We start from the raw sequence: 25,289 nt of genomic DNA, 5'->3' as shown, positions 1-25,289 counted from the left end.
ATGATCACTCTACCCTCTTTGTCACGATTTTAAGTTTCAATATGCTACTAGTCAGAAATTCATCAAGAATGGAATATCTGCATAAGAAAATGTGAAAAGTATAAAACTGCAACAATTTAATGTATTTGCCTCATTTGGTCACAAACTAACGTCTTCCGTGTTTTGGAGAACAAACCTGGCCTGCCCTTTCCTGCTATCCCACCTCTGGCTTTCCCTGACATTTCCTCATCCAAAGGCAGACATGCTGACTCCTCTGGAGAGTGGTTTGTAAATAACAACCCTCTGAGCCCTACAGAGAATGTATTTGAAAATAGAATCTCCATGTATAAACAAACCAACCGATAGACAGATACAGGTCCAAGGCACATCCAGATTACTTTTAATTCTCTTCAGTTCTTTTTTTTTTTTTTAAAGATCTTATTTATTTATTTGTCAGAGAGAGAGAGAGCGCGAGCACAGGCAGACAGAGCGGCAGGCAGAGGCAGAGGGAGAAGCAGGCTCCCCACAGAACAAGGAGCCCGATGTGGGACTAGATCCCAGGACTCTGGGATCATGACCTGAGCCGAAGGCAGCGGCTTAACCAACTGAGCCACCCAGGCATCCCATCTCTTCAGTTCTTCTGAAAAAAGAGAAAACTATGGAAATCATTCACTTCAAACCCAATCTGCCACACAAGTGACAACAATGAGTGACAGCTTGAAATTAAGTGACTAATTGTGGGATGCGGACAATTACTGGTACAGAAGTACAGATCAAAGGATGCCTTGTTCTGAAAGGCAGGAATTGGTGAAAATTTACCGATTGCTAATATATGCTAAAGCTCTTATCTGTGTCTTCCATAAGCCACCTCATTGAATCTCAAGGTGGCTTTACATGGGTCACTGCACCCATCTCCACACAGGAAAAACCTGAAGCTCCAAGAGGCTAAGTGCCCAAAGGTTACAAGTAAGAGACAGGGCCAAGTTCAAACTCAGGCAGTACGACCTATCAACAAAGGGCTTCTTGGTTCCATCTTGGACCCCAGCATCTAGGACTGACGATCGCCAGTCTCCTGAGGAATGGCTATCTTACCCCAACCAAGCCAGGACCAGAGTGGAAAATGTGTGGAAATAGTAGCTCAATTGTAATGTTTGAAGCTCTATGAAATATTTAGTTACAGCAAACTCGATGCTTTAGTTAGTTCTTTTTTTACCTTTTTAAAGGAGTGCCATTATAAAATTACCATTACTCCTTTTTTCAAAAGGGACCCTTCGTCCTCTTCAGGGAATAATGAGGTAAAGTATTTAATAATATTAACAAAATTCAAAACCAGAACACAGAATGAGCAACTGGAAGCCTCAGCTTTTAGAACTATAAGAGACTTCTGTAGCCATTTAGTCAAGGGGAATAAAGAAAGTCCGAGAGAAGTCAAATGACTTTCTACAAAGGCGCACAGCATGATAATCTCATAGCTAGCCTCAGAAGCTGGCTTCTTTTTACTTAGTGCTCTTACTATGAGTGTGGTCACTAAGTAAAAATGTAATATGATTCATTCTATATCAAACTGAATGGCATATATTATGTATATTTTCCATTATTATGTGCTGGATCAGACCTTCCTTCCCAATTTTTAATAATCCATGGGAGTAACTAAGAGGTACACCAAGTCTTTCAGTTTATTTGGAAGCATATACCCTTCAATAAGGTACAAGATAAATATTTTTCACAAGCAAATAATATCACTGAACCCCTTCTCTAATGACGCACTGTGGTCCTCTAACCTCTCTTTACGCACACACTTGATTTTCAAAATTCTGGCCTCACTCAGGGAAGACAATAAGAGATCAGGCTTTCTATGTGAAAATGAATGGATACAAAGACGGAATACCTGACAGGTAGAAGATAATTTCCCTCCTTCATATCTAGAGATTGCCACTAAGGCCAAACCTAAATACAGTTAGGATATGTCTATTAGTTGGAGTTATTACTCTTTAAAAACAAATAAACAAACAAACAAAAAACAAAACAAAACAAAAACCTCAGCTGCTCAACCAGTAGCATGCACTTAAATGGAAAACAAATTTAATATTTTTAAAATCTCCTTTACTTTGCTGTGAATTTAAATGAAAGGAAGCAGCTATTTAAAAAGGAGAAGGAGAAGGAGGAGGAGGAGGAGGAGGGGAAGGGGAAGGGGAAGGGGAAGGAGAAGGAGAAGGAGAAGGAGAAGGAGAAGGAGAAGGAGAAGAAGAAGAAGAAGAAGAAGAAGAAGAAGAAGAGGAACAGTTTGCTGTTCCAGGTCAGCATCAAGTGGGCACAGAGTTAGGAAACCCTTGTAACCAGCACCAATCTCTTATTCTTTGTTTTTGGTTAGAATTTTCATATTCAGGATCTAGATCCCTCCTAGTTAAAAGTGTTATTTGTAGCACAATATATAAATTATATTGGTGGAGTGAAAGTATGACGTTTTATTGAAGTTTGCCTAATTCAAACATCATTTATCATATAATGAATATCACAGGCTGAAAGTTAACATTTGGTGTGATTGGCAAGGGGCAACTTTAGTTATAAATCCTTTATTCTACTAATTTAAGTATCAGTATCATTTTTTATTCATTAAAGTACTTTTCCATGCATCCATATGGAAATCCTTTACCAAAAATTAATCTAGTGCCTATTTTTATTTTCTTGTACATCTTCTATTAATGTTAATTTTTTAAAAAGATTTTATTAATTTATTTGACAGACAGAGATCAAAGTAGGCAAAGAGCCAGGCAGAGAGAGAGAGGGGAAGCCCCGATGAGCAGAGAGCCCGATGCGGGGCTCGATCCCAGGACTGGAGATCATGACCTGAGCTGAAGGCACAGGCTTAACCCACTGAGCCACTTAGGTGCCCCTAATGTTAATTTTTTAAGGAGCACTTTTGTCTCTTATTTTTGAGCAGCTTCCTAAACAAAATAATAAGGCAATAAAATAAATTTCAAACATTTTTCTTTGTTGAGGTCTTATGTTCCAAACAGCTTATTATACATTGTTACAAGTAACAACATGAAAGGCCCAGAGAGCTGTCCTGCATTTTTATTATCCCCAGAACTCTTCACTGATAATATTTTTGTCATTGTTTCCTAAAAATGAAGTGGAATGCAAGAAGTCTGTATAATTAGAGGGCTTAAATACCAGATTTTCAGTTTTTCAGCCTATTGGGAGGAGACTGAAGATTGGAGCTCTTCTCTTTCCCTCCCCCTTCCTCTCTCCCTACACACACAAGCACATGCATGCACACCATGCACACACATACACACGTGACAGACAGATGAACAACTTCTTTTAACTATATGTTTTATGGTAAATCTGTTTCTAAAAGGGCTTTGTAAACAGCAACACATTTTTGGAAAATTAATGTTAGACAACTATAGAGTTAGCACTCATTTTAAAATATCCTTTAAATGACAAAAACACAAACCTCCACCTTCCACTGTAAAGTGGTAATGTAAATCTAGGCACATCTGTGTTCTATTAATTGTCTTTGCAAGCCACTTTTTACTTTGAATATTTAGAAAAACTTGCCTTCTTGCGTTATTATTTTAGATATACAACTTAATGGACTTTATTCCACTTTCTAACCTCTTTTTCTGACTTGAAAAACAAGGCCAAATAGTTGCGATAGAGCATGAGACAATTATTGTCCAGACACTAAGTGTTCACATTACACTCTGTCTGTCTCTCTGATGAACTGATAAATGAGAATCCAGTTAAAGACATTGCACTAAAACAATTTCCCAAACCATCTATCCAGACGTGGCTTAGACACACAGAGGCAAATCCAAGATTGGCATTCCAATCCCAACTATGTTTACGGAACATTGGACACATTGGTCCTTTTTTGTGTGTCATTAGGCATGAGAGAGTATATCTTGATTACGGGACTATTCCGGGGAAGTAACAACAAAATCTGGGTTCTTCAGAATCAAGTGGGTGCACTCCCCAGGCTGCCAAAGACCTGGGGTCTGGGCTACTAAATGTCAGGGTGAGATGAAAGGGCACTCACAGTTGTGGCAGGTGGCCCCACTGTATCCCGTCTCCTCACAAGCGCACTGGAAGCTGTGCCATGTTTGCGAACACTTCCCGCCATGCTCACAGTGATTGGGCACACATCTGTCGGAGAAAGAGACAAACAGAAATAAACCAACACACGAATGAGATTTATGAGTGGCCAAATTCCAAGCTGTCTGGGCAATATATCATTTCAATGCCAGGTTGACTTACCAAGGCAATTAATCCTTGTTAGTTTAAGCAGATTAATACGATCCATGATGGAAGGTGCCAAGCGCACAAAAGATGATGTATCACAAGCCTGGTGTTTCCCATTTTTGAGTAAACAGTCGAAATTAACAAACAGTGGAGAGACTCATTTGCATATCACAGACTCATTTTATTTTGCTTTCGCACAAAAACAAAGAGACTAGCTGAATTTCCTCCTGGTGAAAGATGGAAGGTTAGCCATCTTGTTTCCCATCCTATTCTTTAACAAGACCAATACTGAGTCAAAAAAGGGTACCACTGAGCTTTTCATAGCAATTTGAGGTTTTGAAATAATGCCATGGCAAGAGCAATCAGAACAGACTAGTCTTAAAAGATTTCTAAGTCTTCTGTCGTCTCCCTATACCCAGCTGGCCAATGAAAGCCACCTACCCGAAGTGGCATTGAGCATAATTTAGGAGGAAAATGCAGGTTTCACGTTCTTATCTTTGTTTTTCTACTTACTATGTAGCCAATTGTGGCTACGTAGTTTAACCTTTCCCAATATCAAGTTCTTACTTAAAATAATGGAGCAATTTTACCCAGCTAAGTAGTTTTAAGGTTTGGAGGAAATGCTCATAAAGGAGATAATTAACAGGCAGGAATGAGAGGGGCAGCATACAGGGGCCCTGAGTATCTGGACCGCAGCTTCCAGGCCAGACTGCATCACTTGCTTGTACCCTCACGACACTGAAGTTGAAATCTGTCCAGAAACACTCCTGTTTCAGCAGCAGACTCCTTCCTTTCTCCTGGTCCTCTACCCTGATTCCTCCCACCAATTCCTCTCTGCAACTTCCCCACAACCGATTCTTTATGATCCCGATAGAGATGCTCACAGATGACAAAGGTGTTAATATGTGTTAACATTCACAAAAGATATCAAGATTTTAGTAAGAGACTGTCTACAATGGAAGCACCCGCCCAGATTAAAACAGTTAGGATCTCTAATAGTGGGTCACAGGCAACACTGCATGGGACGCTTAGCCATCATGCCCTGGTAGCTGCTTGCTACAAAATGTGATAGGGGTTGCTTCGGAGATAGCATTTGCTGTTCCCCATTCTTGATTTACCACCAGGCACGCTAACCCGGGCGGCAGGCACACCCCCGTGAGGCACGGAACCTTTGATTCTTCGTGAGAACGCCATTCCTCCACAACGCTTTGCAAGCCTTCAGTCACGTGACGACGTTTACTGAACACCTGCTGTGTGCACAAGACACGGGAAACAGAAGGTGCGTCAGGTACCAGGAACTGACAGCCGACAAAAGTAAATCTACTGAAAGCTACCACGTAAGGTGGAAATTAGAAGTGAAATAATGGGGGCAAATGTTGCAGGACGGAGTTACACGGGAGGGGTCAGATGCAGATCTGGGGCGCACTGTAAAGTGTTTAAGCAGAGCCTCGATGAACAGACAGGACCGTAAGAGAAGAACAGAGGAAGAGCATTCCTGGGGGAGAAATGCAACAGAAGCACAGGCACGATGCTGGATTATCACGGGGGGATGGGAAGTCTACTCTGCGCTAAAAAGGCACTTGTGTTTCATATGAATTTGGGCTTGGCATTATCAAGGCTCACTAGCAGGTCCTTCTCCAAAGACCTGACAACCTAGGTGGAGGTGGGGGGTAAGAGTCACACAAAAGACACCACCAGGCAGAATTTGATGACTCATCAACGGAACAGGGAAGGCTACAGAAATCCAGATATCAGAGCAGTTACCAGTGGAATATAAATAAAGGTAGAATATTAAAAAAATATACAGTTGAGAGCATTTCCCTGGGACCTTAAAAGGGGAGTTGCATTTTCATAATTAACATGTTGGAAGTGTTCCCAGCAGGAAAGCTAGAAAGTGCTGACAAGGAGACAGAACCACCCCCCCACCACCACCACCTCCCCTGCCCATGGGCCCAGGCAGGGGCCTCAGCAGAAGGTGTTTATGCCCACAGTCCTGATTCTCCATACCATGAGACAGAGCAATTGGATGGACACTACAAAATTATGGAAAAATTAAAAAAACACCCTTGATACTTAAGTTTGGAATCCAGTATGTATATGCCTCGTGTGGTATATTTACTTTCTAAATGATTGTGGGTTAATATTAGCTCAGCCTAATAGTGAAAGTAATTTACATTAGCTCATTATATCAATTAATTCAGGGGAAAGTAGTTCAGAAGTGTACTGACTTGCAAAGGAAAACCAGGTTGGAATCTAAATGTGCTCTAAAGAATGCACAAAGCAGAAAACACACCTCTCGATGATAAAAAAAAAAAAAAATTAAGACTACTGTGTACTCACACAGGAGGAGCATATAACCATCACGGGAGATTGACTGAATAGTCCTAAAATTCAGTATGAAGGATTTCTTTTAAAGTGATCTTTTATTTAAGTGGGATTTTAGTATTTTATTTTTTTAATGTCTCTCCCTTATAATTTGTATTTTTAAGATGGACATTAGCCTCATGTGTATGACTGGCATTCAGTTCTTACTGGAGAAAAATGTTCTATTTCCAAGTTGAATGGGTTCAAATGTAATTTCAAACCCGAAGACTTCATCATTATATTTAAAAAAAAAAAAATGTTAGGGCCAGTCACCAAGCAAAACAAAGTACAAATTAATCAAGCTTCCTACTTCCTGTTTATTTCTTCTCCTGTACTTGCATAAAACCATTTTTGTAAGTCCCATATCCCATTATCACATTGTTTAGTAATGATTGCTTGAACATCTTGTGTCTTCTAAATGGTGCGACTCTGCAGTTGGGGGTTCTTCTCTTCTGCTTCTTCGCACGGCAGGTGCCTGGCCCTCCTTCAGTGAATGCCTCCCGGCCAACGCACCGACGCAATGGGGGAATGCAATGACCGTAAAGGGACTGAACCACGCTTGGCGGAAACATCCCTTTTTACTGCAAAAAATATGGATTAGTGTATGTATGATTTTAGCCTTGCATCTAGACTCTTGCTCCAGTAAACTATGAAATATATAGTTTGTTTTACAGCAGGTCCTAGCTTGGAAGTTTGAGTCGCATCAAACCTGAATCCCAATGGGTCCCCTGGGGCTACAGAGAAAGATTTGAGCAGGATCAAGGGAGCAGTTGGCAGGTGTCAATCTGATGTGATCAAAGGGCTCCAGAAGGGGTGCAGCCAAATGAGCTCTGTCCCCAGATAGCCCTGGCATCGGACACCCGTTCAGCTGCAATCACCCTTCCAGTTGTAGCAATGCTTTCCAAAAATGCTTTCGAATCAGAATGCTTTTTTTTTTTATGAAATTGACTTACGCCACAATAGGTAAAGCAAACAAAAGCTAACGTTTGAGTCCCGTGTATAACAATTACTGAATATAGAAGCAAAGTCTGCGGACAGAGTGTCTGTTTGGAGAGATCCAGCAATTCTGTCCAGGGTTAAGGATGACAGCTGCAGTTTTATTCTACCCAGACTCTCTCTTTTATTTCTATACTTGATTTTCATTGCAAGGCATTGAGGAAAATGGTATTACCTGGACAGAAGAAATGCAAATGGTACCAGATTTGCTCATCACAGCCCACTTTTGTGGATACTAGTTAAACAAAGACAGCAGGAGAAATTTCCTTTCAAATCTGAAGAATGTTTCTCTGACAGCATAATGGAGGCAATGGTGGTCTTCAAAACCCAGTGAAAGTGGTTTTTTTCCTCCCTACAGTGCTTAATAGTTAAAATAGTTTTATATAAAATTCAAAGCAAACCTTTGTGTTACCTTTAGAACTACATTTGGTTCTGTAGAACCCCATATAAAAACCAGAGTGTTGCTCTGAAATACAGTCACACAATACCCAAAAATGATTAACGGTGGAGTGTCTCTCTGAATAGCTTGCTTTTGCTAATATCCTGAGCCGCTGGTACGCCAAAGTTCTCAAACTTTCATGCACACAGATGTCACTGAAATCTGGTTAAAATGAAGACTCTGATTACTTAAGTATGGGGTGGAGTCTGCAATTCAAACATTCTCCAGTGATGCTCAAGCTGCGGGTCAGAGGACCTCATTTTGAATGACAAAGCTCAAGAGCATTCCAGCTCTGGGTCTCAAAGAATAATGAGGGCGCCACGAGGAGAAACCGCCCAGATGGGAGGGCACAGGGGTGGAGTTGCGGGGGGGGGGGGGGGGGGGGGGGGGGGGGGTATGGGGGAGGTGGGGTGGGCGGAGACAGTATGAAGGAAGGGCAGTTTTGGTCTGTGCAGTCCTTCTCCACTCAGAGTGACAATATGATAATCTGCTAATCCCACTTGGTAGGTGTGATCATTTCCCAACACCTGAGTTTCGACCTTATTAATTCATAGAAAATCATCACAGAATATAAGGACTGTTTCATTTGGCCTTAAAAATCAAGTTCCATATTCTCAGTCTGACTCAACTGAGGTTTCCCACCTGCTTAGTTATTGTACAGAGGTCAGCCTGCGATTCTTAATCTGCTTAGAGATTAGTACAGATTCTATACTTGCTCCTTAAATATACCTTGTTCTAAAGTTTAGATGAGATCAGGTGCGTTCAGGGTGGTATGGCTGTAGACTGCTCTAAAGTTTAGAAAAGAAAACTTCAGGTTAGGTTTAGGGTATTCTGTGAACTACTGGAAAATTATTTAGAGGGATTTATAAATTACCATCCCAGAGCAAATTACCTCTTGAATTTTATTTTTTTTCCTTTCATCTTAGCTCCCAATTTTAATTTTGCTTATCAAGCCCAGAAATTCATTTAGAAAGTTTGATTTCTTAAATGCTATTTTTTATACCGCTGGCTCTCAGAGCTATTTTCACAATCACGGCAGAGTTCTCTTCTGCATTACCATCAATATTGATCTCAACGATATTTTAGTACTTTTATTTTCACACTAATTAGATTTCAATTTTAGTTGAAGGCATACTCTCTATGGAGTATATATCACTGCCTTACATTTTTTTCCTGTTCAAACTGAAATTATATAGAGAAGTAATCATAATTCCAGCAACTAATTTAGCATTTCATTACTACAAAACTTAATTTTATAGTTGTACAACCAGAAAACTTAATGTTATATTGATGGTGCCACTTCAACAAGCATTTATTTATGGAAATATTTAAATGCAGAGATATTTATTATACCTTTTGCATTATGCCCAAATTTTCCATTAAGAATAATCAAGCATATTTGGTCTGCATCTTTCCAACAATTACACATTTCCAGACAACCATATCAATCATTAATTGTAGCCTTACCATATAAACACCTTAAAAATAATTTCTGTTGTAATAAAACCTGAGTTCACTCTATTTTGCTTTGTTAATTTACTTTGAGTTAGAGTATTACAATGTATTCCCCATTGTTTTATGAATAAAACATCTTTTAAGAGATCACAGGCCCACAGGAGGAGAGGGACCTGCAAAGATCACGAGTTCTTCACCTGTCTCCAGGCCCAATAGTATTTAACTTAGATAAATAACAGTAAGTTCTTTTTAATCAATCAAGACACTCTAAAACAAACTCTGGAGAAACAAAGAATAAAGGCAGCTTTATCCTCAAGAAATTGTATTTATTCATCAAAATGCAATTGGCAATTCAGGTTTCTCTCTATGCCTGATATTAAAAATATTGGTACAGAATTAGGATAATATATCACTATTATATGAGTACACTGAGATTTATGGAAAAATTAATCTTTGAAGGAAGCACAGATTCAGGTTAGCCTGAAAGAAAAGAGAAGTACCTTCCCCCGTGGAGGGAAAGCAAAGGCTTACACCAGTATGAGTAAGAGCAAAATGTGGCTATAGAATAATGAATTGTTGGGTTTGGCCAGAGCAGAAAGCTTGCATCCACCTTGAGGATTATAGCAGAAAGTTATGGGTATCTGGTCAACAGCCCTGTCCCCTTTCTTCCTTCTTATCATAACTCTTATTTTGTTCTGATATCTTCTCTCTTTCATGTGGCCATCTGCTTTTGGAAGGGAGAGTATCCGGTCTCCGAGGGAAAAAAAAATGTAAAGAATCAGGCTCCGGAAAGAAGTCAATAACCTCCCGCGCATCGTTTCCCCAAATCTATGCTCTCTTCCTTTTAGGGCAACAGAATTTATGTCTTATTTAACATAGAGCCAACCAGCTAAAGACACCATTTCCCAGGCTCCTTTTAATTTAGGGTTGGGGGGGTGTGACTAAGCTCCCTGCAAGCGCACTGTCTGGGCTAATCCTTGAAAGGGAAAGGACATGCACTGTTCTTTCTTTCTAGTCTCTCCTGGCCTCATTCCTAAAATGAACCAATGATGGCAAGACCTGGGACGGGCATCTCTGAACACAAGAGGATGGTGAAGGACTATTTCAAGGAGTCTGGTTTCTGAATAACATTCCAGCTTGGGACCATCTACTCAGCTGCTTCCTGGCCCCACCCTAACTGCCCCACCCGTTAGATTTTGAAGTTCTCAGGCTCAGTCCCAGGTTCTGTCGAGGACGGCTCCAAGCTTGTTTCCCTGGTTCAAACTTCCCTGGAGAGAGTCAGACCCGCATATCTAACTGGCTTCTTGACATATTCACTTGGATGTATCAGAGGCATCACAAGGACTTTACTCCCTAACCTTCTCACTCTCCTGCTCAGTCTCATCTCGGTTAACGGCATCACCATCTGTCGGGTTGCTCGTCTCAGAAAAGCAGAAGTTATTCTTTACATCCCCGTTTCTATCGCTTCTACATCAAACAGCAGCAAAGCTTTGTGAATTAAAATTCCAAAACTTGCCTCAAATGTGTCCACTTTCTGCACTTCTACCTACTCATTTCAACCCAGCATCATTTTCCCCTGGATTACGATGTTTCCCTACTCTCTCCTCCTGTCTGTTCTTGCCTTGCTTTAAATTATTCTCAATAAAATGCCAGAGTCAACTTTAAAATCATGTCACACTACTGTTTAAAGACTTTTGATGTGCTCTCATCGCACTTGAGAAAATGTGGACCTCCTGTCCGTCTCTGCACGATCCACTCTGCCTGCTTCTCTGTTGCCAATCTGTGCTCCCCTTCCTCCCGCTATCTTTTCATGACACCTGCCTTCCTTCTGCTTCACCAATGGGTCATTCTCTTTCCCTTGTGCCTTCACACACACATTTCCAATATGAAGTAGTCACCACCCTCGTGTCCACTACAATTTTTTGCTCTCTTTTTCATCTATCACAATTTCTAATTGTATACCTAATAATATCTTTGTTGTCAGGCTTCTCTTTGAACTATGCTTTCCATGATGGCAGGAACTATATCTGTCTACTACCCTTTATCCATTGCCTAGAATTCTGTCTGGCATGTACTCAGTAAATGTACTCAATAAATAACTGTTGTATGAATTTTGAGTAAGTGAATTATCAATCCATTTAGATAGTTGGAAATGGTTTGTAGTACCATTTTGCTAGTATATGAATGCAGAAACAGAGAACGTCTCAGACTGCTGCACTCTAAGTGAGTTTTGGATTATCTGGTCCATTTCTCTCAAATCTATCATATAAACATAATACCATTATACAGTAAGTCAAACTGTCTGACCAAAGGCTTTACATAATTTCTGCCTCTACAGAATGCTATCTTATTTGTAGATGAAAGAAACACACATTTAACATAAGTCCTTTACTCTGAAAAATGAGTGAAGTTGTCGTATACTGATATAGCTATTAGAATAGCAAGCCCAAACTTGGCAAAACCCAGTAGTCTAGCAAAGACAGTATTTTGACAAGTTAATCCCTATCAAGAAATATCAAAATCAAGAAATACCAGGATAGTAAGGGTAGTAGAAGGATAATAAAATAATGGTTAACATAAGAATGAAACTCTATAAATTTATAGGTTTCTTTTATTAAGTACAGTATAAGTTAACTTTTATAGAATACTATAAAATTATATTTTTATGAGATTAAGATGATGAACTATTTTAGAGAAAGTGATATTATTAACAAATTACCATGAGACCAATAGTAAAATTATTTTACAATTTGTGCTTCCAAAGGCATACATGCAATTTATTTTAAAAAATATTTTTAAAAAATGAGGAAAATTTGCATAAAACATAATATTTGAAGTGCAATGTCTTTTTTTTTTAAGACTTTATTTATTTATTTGACAGAGAAAGATCACAAGTAGGCAGAGGGGCAGGGAGAGAGAGAGGAGGAAGCAGGATCTCCACCGAGCAGAGAGCCCGATGCGGGGCTCGATCCCAGGACCCCGGGATCATGACCTGAGCCAAAGGCAGAGGCTTTAACCCACTGAGCCACCCAGGCACCCCATGAAGTGCAATGTCTTTTTAATTGGTTCACCACTTCTTACAACCCTGAAATCAAAGTGACCACATCCCTTTGGATAGGCATCTTTGTATTCTGACCTCCCAAATATTTACTAATAAAGAACATTTAAAATGTCCTATTTTCAGTGTTGGCAGGTATAAAAAGTATCATACATGATGAAACCAGTATTCTAAAAAACAGAGAGACACAAATGGCTTCTTAAAGTTGATGTAGAATACATTTGCTTAAAAAAAAAATTCACCCAAAGCAGAAATGTATGATTTGTATAATTAATAGATCCTTGTTCTCCATATATCAATAAGGCAATGTTTTCATTTATGTTAGACACACACATGCACACACACACACAAAAGCTACATAATATTAACTTTTTTAAAATGTATATTCAAAATAAACAAATGAAAAGAGAATCAGACCTATAAATATAGAGAGAGCAAACTGATGGTTGTCACAGGGAAGGGGGGCGGGTGATAGGCAAAATGGATGAAGGGGAAAGGGAGACACAGGCTTCCAGTTACGGGAGTGAATAAATCATGAATGAATGAAAAGTACAGCATAGGGTGTTTGGTCAATGGTATTGTAACAGTGTTGTGTAGTGACAGATGGGAGGTCCACTTGTGAACATAGCGTATTGTACAGAGGAGCGGAATCACTAGCTCATATACCTGAAACTACTGTGTGTGCATTCTACTCAAATAAAACAACTGAAAAAATGCCTATTCAATCTGGACGTCGTATCCAGGAGCCTCAATGATGTTTGCCCCAAGCCTCCTTCCAAAGAAGAAAACTACAGTAACCAGTGAAGAACTGAATGAAGGAAGAAAGTCTGTGATTACATCATGTGTTAAATGAAGACTCCCCTGACTTGGGAATACAGAATACCCAGGATATCCCCATGACACACAGACATTTGGCCCAGGACTTTGAAAATTAGAACTAACCCTGTCAAACCAGAGGATATGATAAGCTTTAAAATGATACAGTGATAAGGATTAGAATCTGTTCAAACACTGGTAATAAACCCTGCCTTATACTTGAGTTGAATAATTCTGAACCGTGCATGTAGGTTCTGATTTTTTTAAGTCAGCCGTCCAGAAACAAACAGAAATCTCCCTACAAGAGTAAACTATTCACATACACACAATCTTTAGGAGGGACTGCTGTCCCCACTGAAAGGAGAGAGAAAAACCTCGAATGAGATACACAGTAGGGGAGGGTTGTTATAACCAAGCCCCTTTGTCAGGCAGATCTGTAAGGGCCTATTTAGCCAGATCCGGTTAAACAGTGACTTTGTTGTTGATGCAGTAAAACTTAAACTGTCCCTGCTCCCCCTTCCCCCAGGGGACTTACTTAAAAACAAGTTCCAGAAACCAGGTGACAAAGCCCACAAGGGTGGGTCAGGCCAGGTGGAGGTATCCAATCAATGGGGGCTCATACTGTCTCCCTAGCTACCAAGGAGTGTGGGCCCCGCCCTTTGGGCACCTTGTGGGCGCCAATTCTGACCAAGGTGATAGGCTAGTTCAAATATCTACTGTAGGGTAAATTGTAATTCAACTGGTCACTTATGTGTGACTTAGCATGACTACGCAACTTTCTTTGTGTGTTACAATCTCATTGGCCACCTGTGTGTGGCCAGGCCCAACCACATGGCCTTTGCCCTTAAAAGCTAGTCTGTAAGGCAGAAAGAGGTCGCCTCTTTGTAAGAGACGGCCCTGGCTGGTCAGTTTGATTCTCGATGCTTGGCTCGAAATAAAGCTTTGCTTGACCTTCCCTTTGTATCAGTGTCGTTCCCTTGACCATGGACCCAACAGATTGTTTAAGCGGCCTCAGAAATCTGACACTACATCCATTTCCACCAACAGTGTTGAAGACCTTTCAAATTTTGCTCCAAAACCTTAAATTAATAACCTCTTAAGATTATGATGACATGAAATGATCATAATACATGTATGTGTTTTTGGTGGGTTTTTGTTGTGGTTGTTCTCTTTGTTTTAGCTTTTTGTTTAATTTCAAAATTCACATCTGTTTACTTCGGGGTTCAAAGAAAATTCAAAACCACTGAAATAGCATGGTAAATGTTTAAAGGCAGAAAGAGTAACTGAACTCATTTAAACCTCTTGTTTACAGATGAAGAAACTAAAAACTGGAAATTGAATGAAATTAGTGAGCCCAAGGTCACAGAGCATATTTATGGCATAGCCTGGACTTGGGCACAGGTGTTTGTCTAGTACTTTTTATATACCTACGTAATTGTCCTAAGTTACAATGGAGAATCACAGTTGCAAACCAGAGACCTTTGGGAAGTATATAATATAGAGATAAATAGTAATTCTTACTTCCCAAGAAATAAACAAACAGGCAAAGAAAACAACATGGATTTACCGGACGTCCTTGAAACATTTGAGTGTCTGTCTGGACACATTCTTTCCAATGTCTGGCTCTTTCACTTATTTTTTTCCTTTTTCTTTTATTTATCTATCTATTTGTTTATTTTTGACAGAGTCCAATAGGTATACTATGTTTATGGAGTTTTTTTTTTTTTTGTATTTGTATTTGTACAAGGAAGACTATGAAAGGAATATCTCTGACATTATTTTAACAGCTCATTTGAAACAAATCGTGTGGTAGCCAATTTAAACAATTGCTATGGTTTTTTTATCCTCACTGTTTAACTTATTATTTTTTCTGGAAAACATGCTAGTGTCTGTGGAAGGCAAATTGGTAATTTGAGTTGGTTGGAAATCTTTCTGTCAGAGGCAATTTGTAATGGGTATTATTTGCAAAAAAGGCTATATGCAGATTTTGGTTCTCCAGGGAGTAAAGAAAGGAGATGTCTGCTAATGGGATGGGGAATTTGAAAATGTTTGTGTGAAGGCAGGCAATTATCCTTTAAGAGGCCAGAGGATTTGGGGTTAACAGTTTCATGATATAAGATTTTGTTTTATCTTATCATTATTCACTGTAACACAGCTACATTCTACATTCTACGCTCAACATTTCTTTAGGTCAGCTGTCTCTTAAGACTTGGATCAGCTCCTGAGACACAGTAGGTCTTCAATAAATCCATGCTGACAAACTACCGAATTGAGGAAAATCACACAAGGAATTTCTCTTCATCTGACATACATGTCCCAGAACAAAAATAATCAAAGAACTTTCAGGTTGTAAAAAATTAAAAAACAAAACAAAACAAACACCCTGTTCTTAACACTTCCTTTGGAGATGCACATAATCAAGGCCAAACATACTGAACACTTTTCCAAAGATCTCACAGCTTGTTTTTGCCAGAGACTAAAAATTCAGATTAGTATCTTTATTCGTGGTTGTCTAGTGTTCACACTTGTTTATGTTAGAAAGAGATCAAGGATTCCAGTCCTCAAATCTGATCTCATCAATGTCAATAAATGGCTCTTTCACCACAGTCAAACACCTTGTACTAGTAAATATTATTTAACCATGTGTAATTCAAATATAATCGTCTTTTTCTTTTTTTTTTTGTATACTTAGGAGTTTCAGAGGAAGTATGTTCATTGCTGTTACTTCTCCCTTTGGTATGTTTACTACAAGACAATCTCCAGTTGATTACCCACTATTATCACTATTTACAGTAATACCTGGCTAAGCAAGAATACAGAAATAAATCATTTCGAAATTATTCTCATTTAGGGCTTTAACTCATTTCTACAAATCCTGGGTAGCATGGTGTAGAACAACTATCTCATTAATTTGATTTTCTTCCAAAATGAAATGCTGAAGATTGTCCTATTTGTCCTTATGTAGAATTGAAGATGTTATCTTTAGGGCTCTATATGAGAATTTACTTTTTAACCAAAAAAATGAAATCAGCAGTGTGACTAAATGGACTAATGTCATAAAGGGTTAGAAAATGAAATGTTTTTCAGAGAAGATGTCTTCTACGGTTCACTGCAGAAATAATTAATGAGAAGTGGACAATACTTTACGCCTTGTTTGTAAACAGAAAGATTACTTTTTGAGCACCTATTACGTTTCGTGCCTTGTATGAAGTTCTGGGGAGTCTAAGGGAATGGGTAAAATCAATACACTGTAGTAAGTGTTACTGCAGAAACCTGAACAAAGTACTCCCAGAGAGGCAGGTAGTCATGCATATAATGCTATGGCAGCAGTGGAGGGAGGGGGGGTGCTAGTCATCATGGAAGCTCATTGGACATGGTGTTTGAGGTGTCTACAGGAGAGTAAGAGTTAAAAAGCTAAGAAGGAACTCCTAGATGTGAGAACAAGTGGGCAAGACTAGGTACGGAGGTCTTAACAGCCTGGTAAATTATGCATTGTAGGAATCTATCATGGCTAGAACTTAAAAGAGCAAAGTTGAGGAGAGATAAAAGGTACTTTAACTATTTTAAATCATGACTAATAATAGTATTAAATATTGGGCAGATGTCCTGTTGTTCATATCTCTGGTTGTTAACTCTCCACTCACATACTGTCATTTCCTAATTAGGTACTTCATCTTCAATCTAGTTTTAGGATCAGAAATCAAGACATCACAAGTATTTGACAGAAGGGCTATACTGTTATTTCGATCACTATTCTATGATAGATATCATAAAGTTATTTACAATGACACTACAAAGTTGAACTTTCCATGTATAAAACAAACTCATTCTTCTACTACTCTTCAGTTCATTAGAAATAGACAAAATATATGGTATGTCAAAATACAAGTCATTCACTAATGACGATTATTCGCCTCATAGATTTGGAGCCAATAAGAACCCTCACTCAACATTTCAAGTATAGAGTAGAGTCGAAATTATGGAGACACTTGGAGTTTTTTTCAAACCCAGAATACTTAAATCTCAGAATTCCCCAAAGCTGGAGTACTTTCAAGAAAATAATTCATCTTGAGTGGAAATAATTTTAAAGAAAGTAATAACAATGAAAATCTAACTGTTTTATTAATAGGCACTTGACTTTATAAATGGTCATGAAATAATTTGGCATGCTTCATTTTAATTACAAACAGCTCATTTCTACAGATTTATTATCTTAGTTAAAAGTGGTCTGATTGCCCTATAGAAAAATTGATAGGCTATAATTTGCTTCTGGTTAGATGTTCTTGATTGAACTTTATTCTCTCTAAGCTGTTATGACATTATGTTTATGTCAAAACATTGAAGGTTTTCTGTCAGTTTCAGATAATTAATAAACTGTGAGTTTTTAGGGGTTTATGCCTCAGTAGCAAAAATGTATTCCCAAACCTAATTACTCAAGTCTAAACTTGAGTTTACTGCTGATCATATCATTTGATTTTTTTTTTTTTAGTGTTGATTATTTTTGTCACTACTGCAAAGAAGACCTCACAAATATTTCCTTTTCAAGTGCACTGACAAGTTCCCATCTCTGTTTGGATTGAGAAGCAGGAACGAGTCCGTAGCATTTTCCTTCTGTGTACATCTAGAAATTCATTTCTGGTTTGTCATGACTGAGGTTAACTCAGGATATACCACCATAACAGAAATCTGCCCCGCCATGGAACAAAAACAAAAACAGAAACAACTAAACGAACAAGAATTCTGCTCCAAAGTAAGAAGTCAATGTGTTCAGCCTAGCAATTGTCTAAGTAGAAAAATCAAAATTTCTGCTTGACTGCCCTAACCAGATACAGAATGATGAGGTGAAATCCCGATTGTTCCACAGCCCCATGATACCCAGCTGCACCGACAGATGCTTTAGGTAGCGTCTTACAGTTAATGCCAATTTTCTTTTAAGTGAAACTCACATAGGGAATGACATGGCAAAAACAAAACAAAACAAAAGGATCTTTACAAGAAAAAGGAGGACACTTGTTCTTCTCCGATGGGGTGCAGCTGACCTAGGTGCACTCGAAGCTCAATTTCAAAATGATTAACTTCAAAATGAAGGTGGTTTAAAAGAAAAGCTAAGTCAAACTGTAAAACAAACCAAAACAACATGAATAAAACAGCTTTTCTGCATCTCTTCAGCGGATGCAGCCATAGCTGGGGGGAGGTGGGGTTAGGAGGGAGAGGGCAGTGGTGTTCCTTCACACCCGTAGGAGGAGACGCCTCCTCGCAGCCGGAGGCACGTGACAGGGATATTTTACTCACAAGCATCCTTCCGCTTCAGAGCCACAGGTCTTAGAAGCTACACAGGACGCCAGCGTTACAAAACCAGTGCACCCAGGCACTTAGAAGGGGCATACACAATCAAGCCCCCGCCCCGTCCAGGGAGCACCACCGCAGACTCGTGTACTGGGCAGACGGGGTCTTCTAGGGCAGTCTGCTCATCTCCCATTGCTGCTCTAACAAGTTACCACGAACATAGTGGCTTCAAGCAACACAAATGCATTATCGTACAGTTCTGGAGGTCCGAGGTTTAAAATGTGTCCACAGAGCTGCCTTCCTTATGGAGGTTCCAGGGGAGAATTCATTTCCTTGCTCTTTCAGCCTCCAAGGCCACCAGCATGCCTTCCTCACTTCCTCCAGCGTGAAAGCCAGCAGCTCAGGGTCCTCCCTCCTCTCTGATCCCACTCTGTCCTTACTGCTCTTATACCTTTGCTCCAGCTCTAACTCTCAGGCCTCCCTCTGAGGATGACACTAGTGATTGCACTGGGCACTCTCCGATAAGCCAGGATCATCTCTCCCTCTCAAAAGCCTCCATTTACTGACACCTGCAGAGTCCCTTTATTATGCAGGGTGGCGTGCTCACAGGCTCATCAGGCGGGTCCTTACTGTGTCCACGACAGTTAGAGAACTGTTTTTCTAAGCTAATCATGGAACCAGAGGTACAAGACAACTTCCTCAGTTCTCAGACAGATATGGAGAGAGGACAGAACAAGAAATACAGAAATGGAGTGATAAGCCAGAGCTGTGGTCTTCAGTACGGCAGCCACCAGCCAAATGGGAATACTTTCAATTAAGATGAAATAAAATTAAAAATCCACTTCTTCAGTTGTGTTACCCACATTTCAAGTGCTTAGTAGCCACACATGGCTAATAGCTACCATGTCAGACAAGGCAGATGCAGAGTATCTCTGTTACTGCAGAATATTCTGGAAAAATTGGACAGCACTACTTAAGAGTAATATTTGGGGTGTCCGATAGCTCAGTTGGTTAAGCATCTACCTTCCGCTCAGGTCGTGATCCCAGGGTCCTGGGATGGCATCCCTGTGGGCTCCCAGCTCAATGGGGAGCCTCTTTCTCCTTCTCCCTCTTCCCCTTCACCCACTTGAGTGCTTGTGCTCTCTCAAATAAATAAATAAAATCCTTAAAAATATATTCTGGGCAGAGCTAATCATAATACAGTGGCAAATCAGAAAAAAAAAATCAATATCATGATCCTTGATGGAGCAGCAACTTAATAATTGTTTCAAATTTGTTTTCTGGTGGTATTAATATGAATGATACATCAGTTGTTAATGATTATCACCATCATTAAAAGTTTAATGAACTAATGGTCTCTTGTATAGAGTGAAAAAATAGTACTAAAACCACAGAGAATCTTGAGGTTTTACAAAGGCTGGTCTGAAGATTTCCTAAAAGAAGAAATAATCCAAGACAAAGAGAAAGGCTGGAAAAAGGGCTTAAGATGTAACTAAAATGTAGGAAAAAAACAAACAGGTAATTTCTTCCCTCTTGGAAAACCAGTGACCTCAAGAATAAAAGATGGCCACAATATACTTTTTCTTCTATTAATAAGATCTATGTAGCATAGGTATTGTTTATTTATGTATTTATCTATGCATGTATGCATTTATTTATTTATCGGCTTTGTTTATAATTTGAAGGTACCCAGAATCTTAGATCTACGTAATGATTTTCTTAAATATATATTCTATAGATAAGCGTACTCTTTGCTTATGCAAAAGACAAACTACTTGCAAGGACTAAACATTATGTTTTTTTTTTAATCTTTAAAAATGTTTTGTGATCTATTCTTTAATATCTCCACTCCCTATAGGAAAAAAATCCAAGGGAAGGAGATTTCCTACATAAAAAGCAATTTTAAGTGAAACATACAGATTTTGTGTCAATTAAAATGGAGCAGGAGAGAATATGTACAGAATTTATAAAAGTTTATGTATGCATACATGCATGTATATATGTAGGTATATTTTTGCATGGATTAAAATGACAGAGCAAAACTGTCTTCTGAGAAGGAAATTCTGATAAAAGTCAAGGGATTTCAAACCTCTGGAAGTCTAGCCTTATAGCGCTTTTTTAAGAAAAAGTTCTCCAAGGCTTTTCCCTTCTCAAAGTTGTCTTGATTACAAAATAAGACATGACTACAAGAGTTTTGTAGGATACTATTACCAGAAATTGCTCACTCACTCACTTTGCTCATTTACTAATTCAACTAATATTTACTGATTGCCTGTGATGTGGCGGCTCTAGTTTTAGCTCTGGAAATACAGTAATGAAGGAAAACAAAAACATTCCTCTGGTATCATGAAGGTATCTCTATGGGGAGAAGACAAGTAACAACTAAATGTATGTCAGGTAAAAAAGCAAGGTTTGGGGAATACAGAACAGTAAGGTGGGCTCTTCTGATGACATAGCATTTGCCCAGGTGGTCAAGGCTGGGGGATATGGTGGGTGGAGAGTCCCTGGCTGAGAACAGAAACCAACGGGACTGAAGGATGGGCTTGTTGGTTGAAGTGGAACAAACGACGTCCTTGATGATGTCTGGTGGGCCTTAATTTGTACCTTTCAACTCATGCGTGGTTGAGAAAACCTACAGAACTCCCAAATGACTTCCAACAGGACTTTTTCACCTGTTTTTCCCTTTGTTCTCCTTCTCCTTCACCTTGCATTTGGCTTTAGGGGATGGAAGTGGGAGAACAAAGGAAAATGTCTGAGAAAAAAGAAGTGTCTGGTTAGTTTTGGTTCCATACTGGAAGTCTGACTGCTTCCCAACTGTTGAGTGATTTTGAGCAAGAGATGAGGTCAGAAAGGAAAAATATTGGTGGAAGAAGTACTGCTTTGACTGGTGTCTCCAGCCCCACTCCCAAACGATTCTATAAGCCTTCTAGTCAACCTTCTCCCACTTGCTCAATTAAGCCACTGCCTTCTACAAAAGTCTGATTGCAACTGTTAACACTGTACGGCCTTTCTGGGATACCTGGGTGGTTTAGTTGGTTAAGCATCTGACTCTTGATTTTGGCTCAGGTCACGGTCTCAAGGTAGTGAGATCTAGCCCTGAGAAGCACTCCATGTTGGGCATGGAACATGCTTAAAATTCTCTCTCTTCCTCTGCCCCTCCTGCCTCCCTCTCTCTTAAAAGAGAGAGAGAGAGAGAGAGATTGTACATCCTTTAAAATATCTGTTACATGGGCGCCTGGGTGGCTCAGTGGGTTAAGCCGCTGCCTTCGGCTCAGGTCATGATCTCAGGGTCCTGGGATCGAGTCCTGCATCGGGCTCTCTGCTCATCGGGGAGCCTGCTTCCCTCTCTCTCTCTCTCTGCCTGCCTCTCCATCTACTTATGATCTCTCTCTGTCAAATAAATAAATAAAATCTTTAAAAAAAATATCTGTTACATTTGTCCTACTTATATAGAATCATTTATACCACTCCTTCATCTTTTCAGGTTCTCATCATGTCCTATTTGCTTTTTTTCCTGTGATTAATTTTTCTTTTTCTTTTTTTTTTTTTTTAAAGATTCTTCATTTATTTATTTGACAGAGATCACAAGCAGGAAGAGAGGCAGGCAGAGAGAGAGGAAGGGAAGTATTCTCCCAACTGAGCAGAGAGCCTGAAGTGGGGCTCGATCCCAGGACCCTGGGATCATGACCCAAGCCAAAGGCAGAGGCTTTAAACCACTGAGCCACCCAGGTGCCCCTCTGTGATTAATTTTTCTAAAGCACTACTTCTATTTCACCCCAATCTTTTTATTTATTTTCACTGAAGTATAATTGACATAATAATGTTACATATGCAATTCAAAAAATCTGTACATTACTCAGTTTTGCCACCATGATCACCTTACAAAGTTATTAGAATATTGTTGATGATATTCCCTATAATGGACTTTTCATCTCTGACTTATATTTTATAACTGAAAGTTTGTAACTCTTAAACCCCTTTATCTATTTTGCCCATACCACCAACCCACTCCCAAACTACTGTAAGAACCACCTACAAGGTCTTCCGTTGGATTTTGCCCCTTTCCCCCTCTACAGAGACACAAGACCTTCTCTTTGTTCTCTGCGCACACCACACTTGTCCCATCTCCCAAATGGAAAGAAAAAATATCGGGAACTGTTATTATTTGAAATTGAGGTAAGGAGTTTTCTCTTCCCTTTTATTACATCTTCAAACCTGTTTTTATTTATAAAATAAAATTATATATAGGCTATAAGCCTAATTATATATAGGCTATTGATTTCTCCATGTTAAAGTTATACTCTGCTATTTTATTAAATTATCTGTTTGTATCTGGTAGTTGTTCCACTGATTTTTCTCAGTTTCTCAAATAATCATATCATCTACAAATAGAGGTAGTTTTATTTCTTTCTTTTCAAGTTGTGTACCTCTAGTTGCTTTCTTTGTTATCTATCTCCAATAGAAAGTTAAATGATAGTAAAAATAATGGGCAGCAGAACCTTGTTCCAGTGGGAATGCCTCTAGTGTTGGCCTTTATGGTGGATGCTAGCAAAATGCTGGCTTTTGGAGACAGAAATATAGATTTGGGCATGGATATAAATAGACATGCAAATGTAAAAGCATGTTAAAGAAGTATCCATCAATTCCTATTTAACAATGATTTTTCTGGTTTTTATTTTTAAAAATCAGTATTGAATTTTGTCAAATTCCTTTTTTTTTTAAAGATTTTATTTATTTATTTGACAGAGAGAAATCACAAGTAAGCAGAGAGGCAGGCAGAGAGAGAGGAGGAAGCAGGCTCCCTGCTGAGCAGAAAGCCCGATGTGGGGCTCGAACCCAGGACCTGGGATCATGACCTGAGCCGAAGGCAGCGGCTTAACCCACTGAGCCACCCAGGCGCCCCTGTCAAATTCCTTTTTAACATCCCTGGGAACTGTCTTCTCATTGGCTTTATTTATAGGATGACTCATATCACTAGACTTCTTACTGGTGAATCATTTTCATGTCCTTAAGAATCCCTGCATGTTCATGATACATTTTTTTCTAATGTGCTGTTGAATTCTGTTTAATCTTATTTAAATGTTTGCATTGATGCTCATAGATGAGAGTGGTTTGAGATGGGTTTTGGGGCTTGGGTTTTTTGTTTTTTGTTTTGTTTTGTTTTGGCTTTGTTTTGATAAAAATCTTTGCCAGATTTGCCTTTGTTGAAAATACTTCACAAAAAGCATGTGGAAGTTGTCCTCTATGTCCATGCTCTGAAATAGTTTAAATCAAGATTTTCTTTTCTACTAATGGCTTTATTCAAGCTTCCAAAAACCTATTTGTTCATTTCAACTGATTTAAATGGATATGGTGGGGCCAGAAATGGAGAACTATGTCTTAGAGACTGTAAGCAGCATGAGTTTTTGAGACTCAGTGATCTGAAAACAGTGAATTCTGGCATGGTTAATTATTACATGTATAATGTGAGCAAATTACTTAATTTTTAAAAGTCTTTGGTTACTCATTATTAAATGGGAATTATAATACCTGATGAGTTTATAGTGGTAATTTTACTTTCGTCCTGTTACTGCACACAGAGATACAGAAATTATTGTTATATGTTACCGATTCCTGATTTCAGGGATTATTCAATTTATAAAGGGTTGAAGAGAGATTAAGAGACAAAAATGAAAATGCATGGAGTAGAAGCTTACATGAGCGGAGTCTACTTCTGTTAATATTAAGCTCCTTCCACTTTTAGAAGATGTAGAGCCACTTAGTATTAATGAGATGGGTGATCAGAACGTCCCAGTTGAGGACAGGGATGCATACCTATCACTACAGAAAAATCTTTCTTGAGATCCTCAGAGCCACAGAAAAGGCCAGCCCCTACAGGGCATGCAGTCAACTGCTGCACACCAAAAATAAGATTAAAGACCATGATCCTGTCAAATGGGGGATCAGTTTCTCAAATAGGATTTTAAAATACAGATCTTCCGCAGTGAGCACTGGCAGACCCAGTGTTATTAAAGGTCCTCAGGATGTTTTCTTAAAGTTGCACTGTTGGCAGCTTTATCCTGAGCTCTGACCCTTCAGGTATATCTGCTGCAGGACTTTTATTAAAATCCTGTTCACTTCACTTGTGTCAGGAAAGAAAAGCTAAGGCTTCTTGAAGGTTAATGGGCTCCAGGAGAAGATTTCTTTTAGCCATTCTGGTATTCGGTTTATAAACCACCCAATGCTCCCCTGATGAAGCAGCACCAATCCTGCTTAGATTTTAAATCCTGAAATTAAATTTTGTTGTGTTCTTCAAGTTAGAGGGCAAATACTCAGAAATCACAGCCTTGTGGGGAAACTGTCCTGGCAATGTTGATATACTTGTGATTTTGCTCAAATATAAAACTATATACTCAATATATGTCCTATATTATAATTCTAAATCAAACAATGACAATCACAAAACACTCTATAATTCTCTAGAAGAGGAGAAAGCCTTGTAGAAATGATGGCAATTCAAAGAACAGGAGGAAGGCGTAGCCCTGGTGGAACATATATTCCATGTAAACTAGAAGTCCTGTTGCAAAATAAATAAAACCTAAGATTTAAAAACCACCCCAAATCACCAAGAATCTTAATTCTATGTTTGAATTGGAAATATACAGTGTG

At 39.1% G+C, this 25,289-nt stretch overlaps 1 protein-coding gene across 3 annotated transcripts in view; it reads right to left on the bottom strand.

The window, feature by feature from the left end:
* CNTNAP2 (contactin associated protein 2) overlaps positions 1-25,289 on the bottom strand; it is a 1,959,883-nt gene that overhangs the window by 758,064 nt on the left and 1,176,530 nt on the right. For all 3 annotated transcript variants that reach the window (XM_047694949.1, XM_047694948.1, XM_047694950.1), the window contains one exon: positions 4,025-4,131. In XM_047694949.1, coding sequence (XP_047550905.1) covers positions 4,025-4,131 — 107 coding nt within the window. The remainder of the gene's footprint in view (positions 1-4,024; positions 4,132-25,289) is intronic.

Source organism: Lutra lutra, chromosome 11 (genome assembly GCF_902655055.1).
Source record: "Lutra lutra chromosome 11, mLutLut1.2, whole genome shotgun sequence".
In the NCBI taxonomy this organism is placed as follows: domain Eukaryota; kingdom Metazoa; phylum Chordata; class Mammalia; order Carnivora; family Mustelidae; genus Lutra; species Lutra lutra.
Note: the sequence above shows the minus strand (reverse complement) of the source record. Positions and strands in the feature narration are given on the sequence as shown.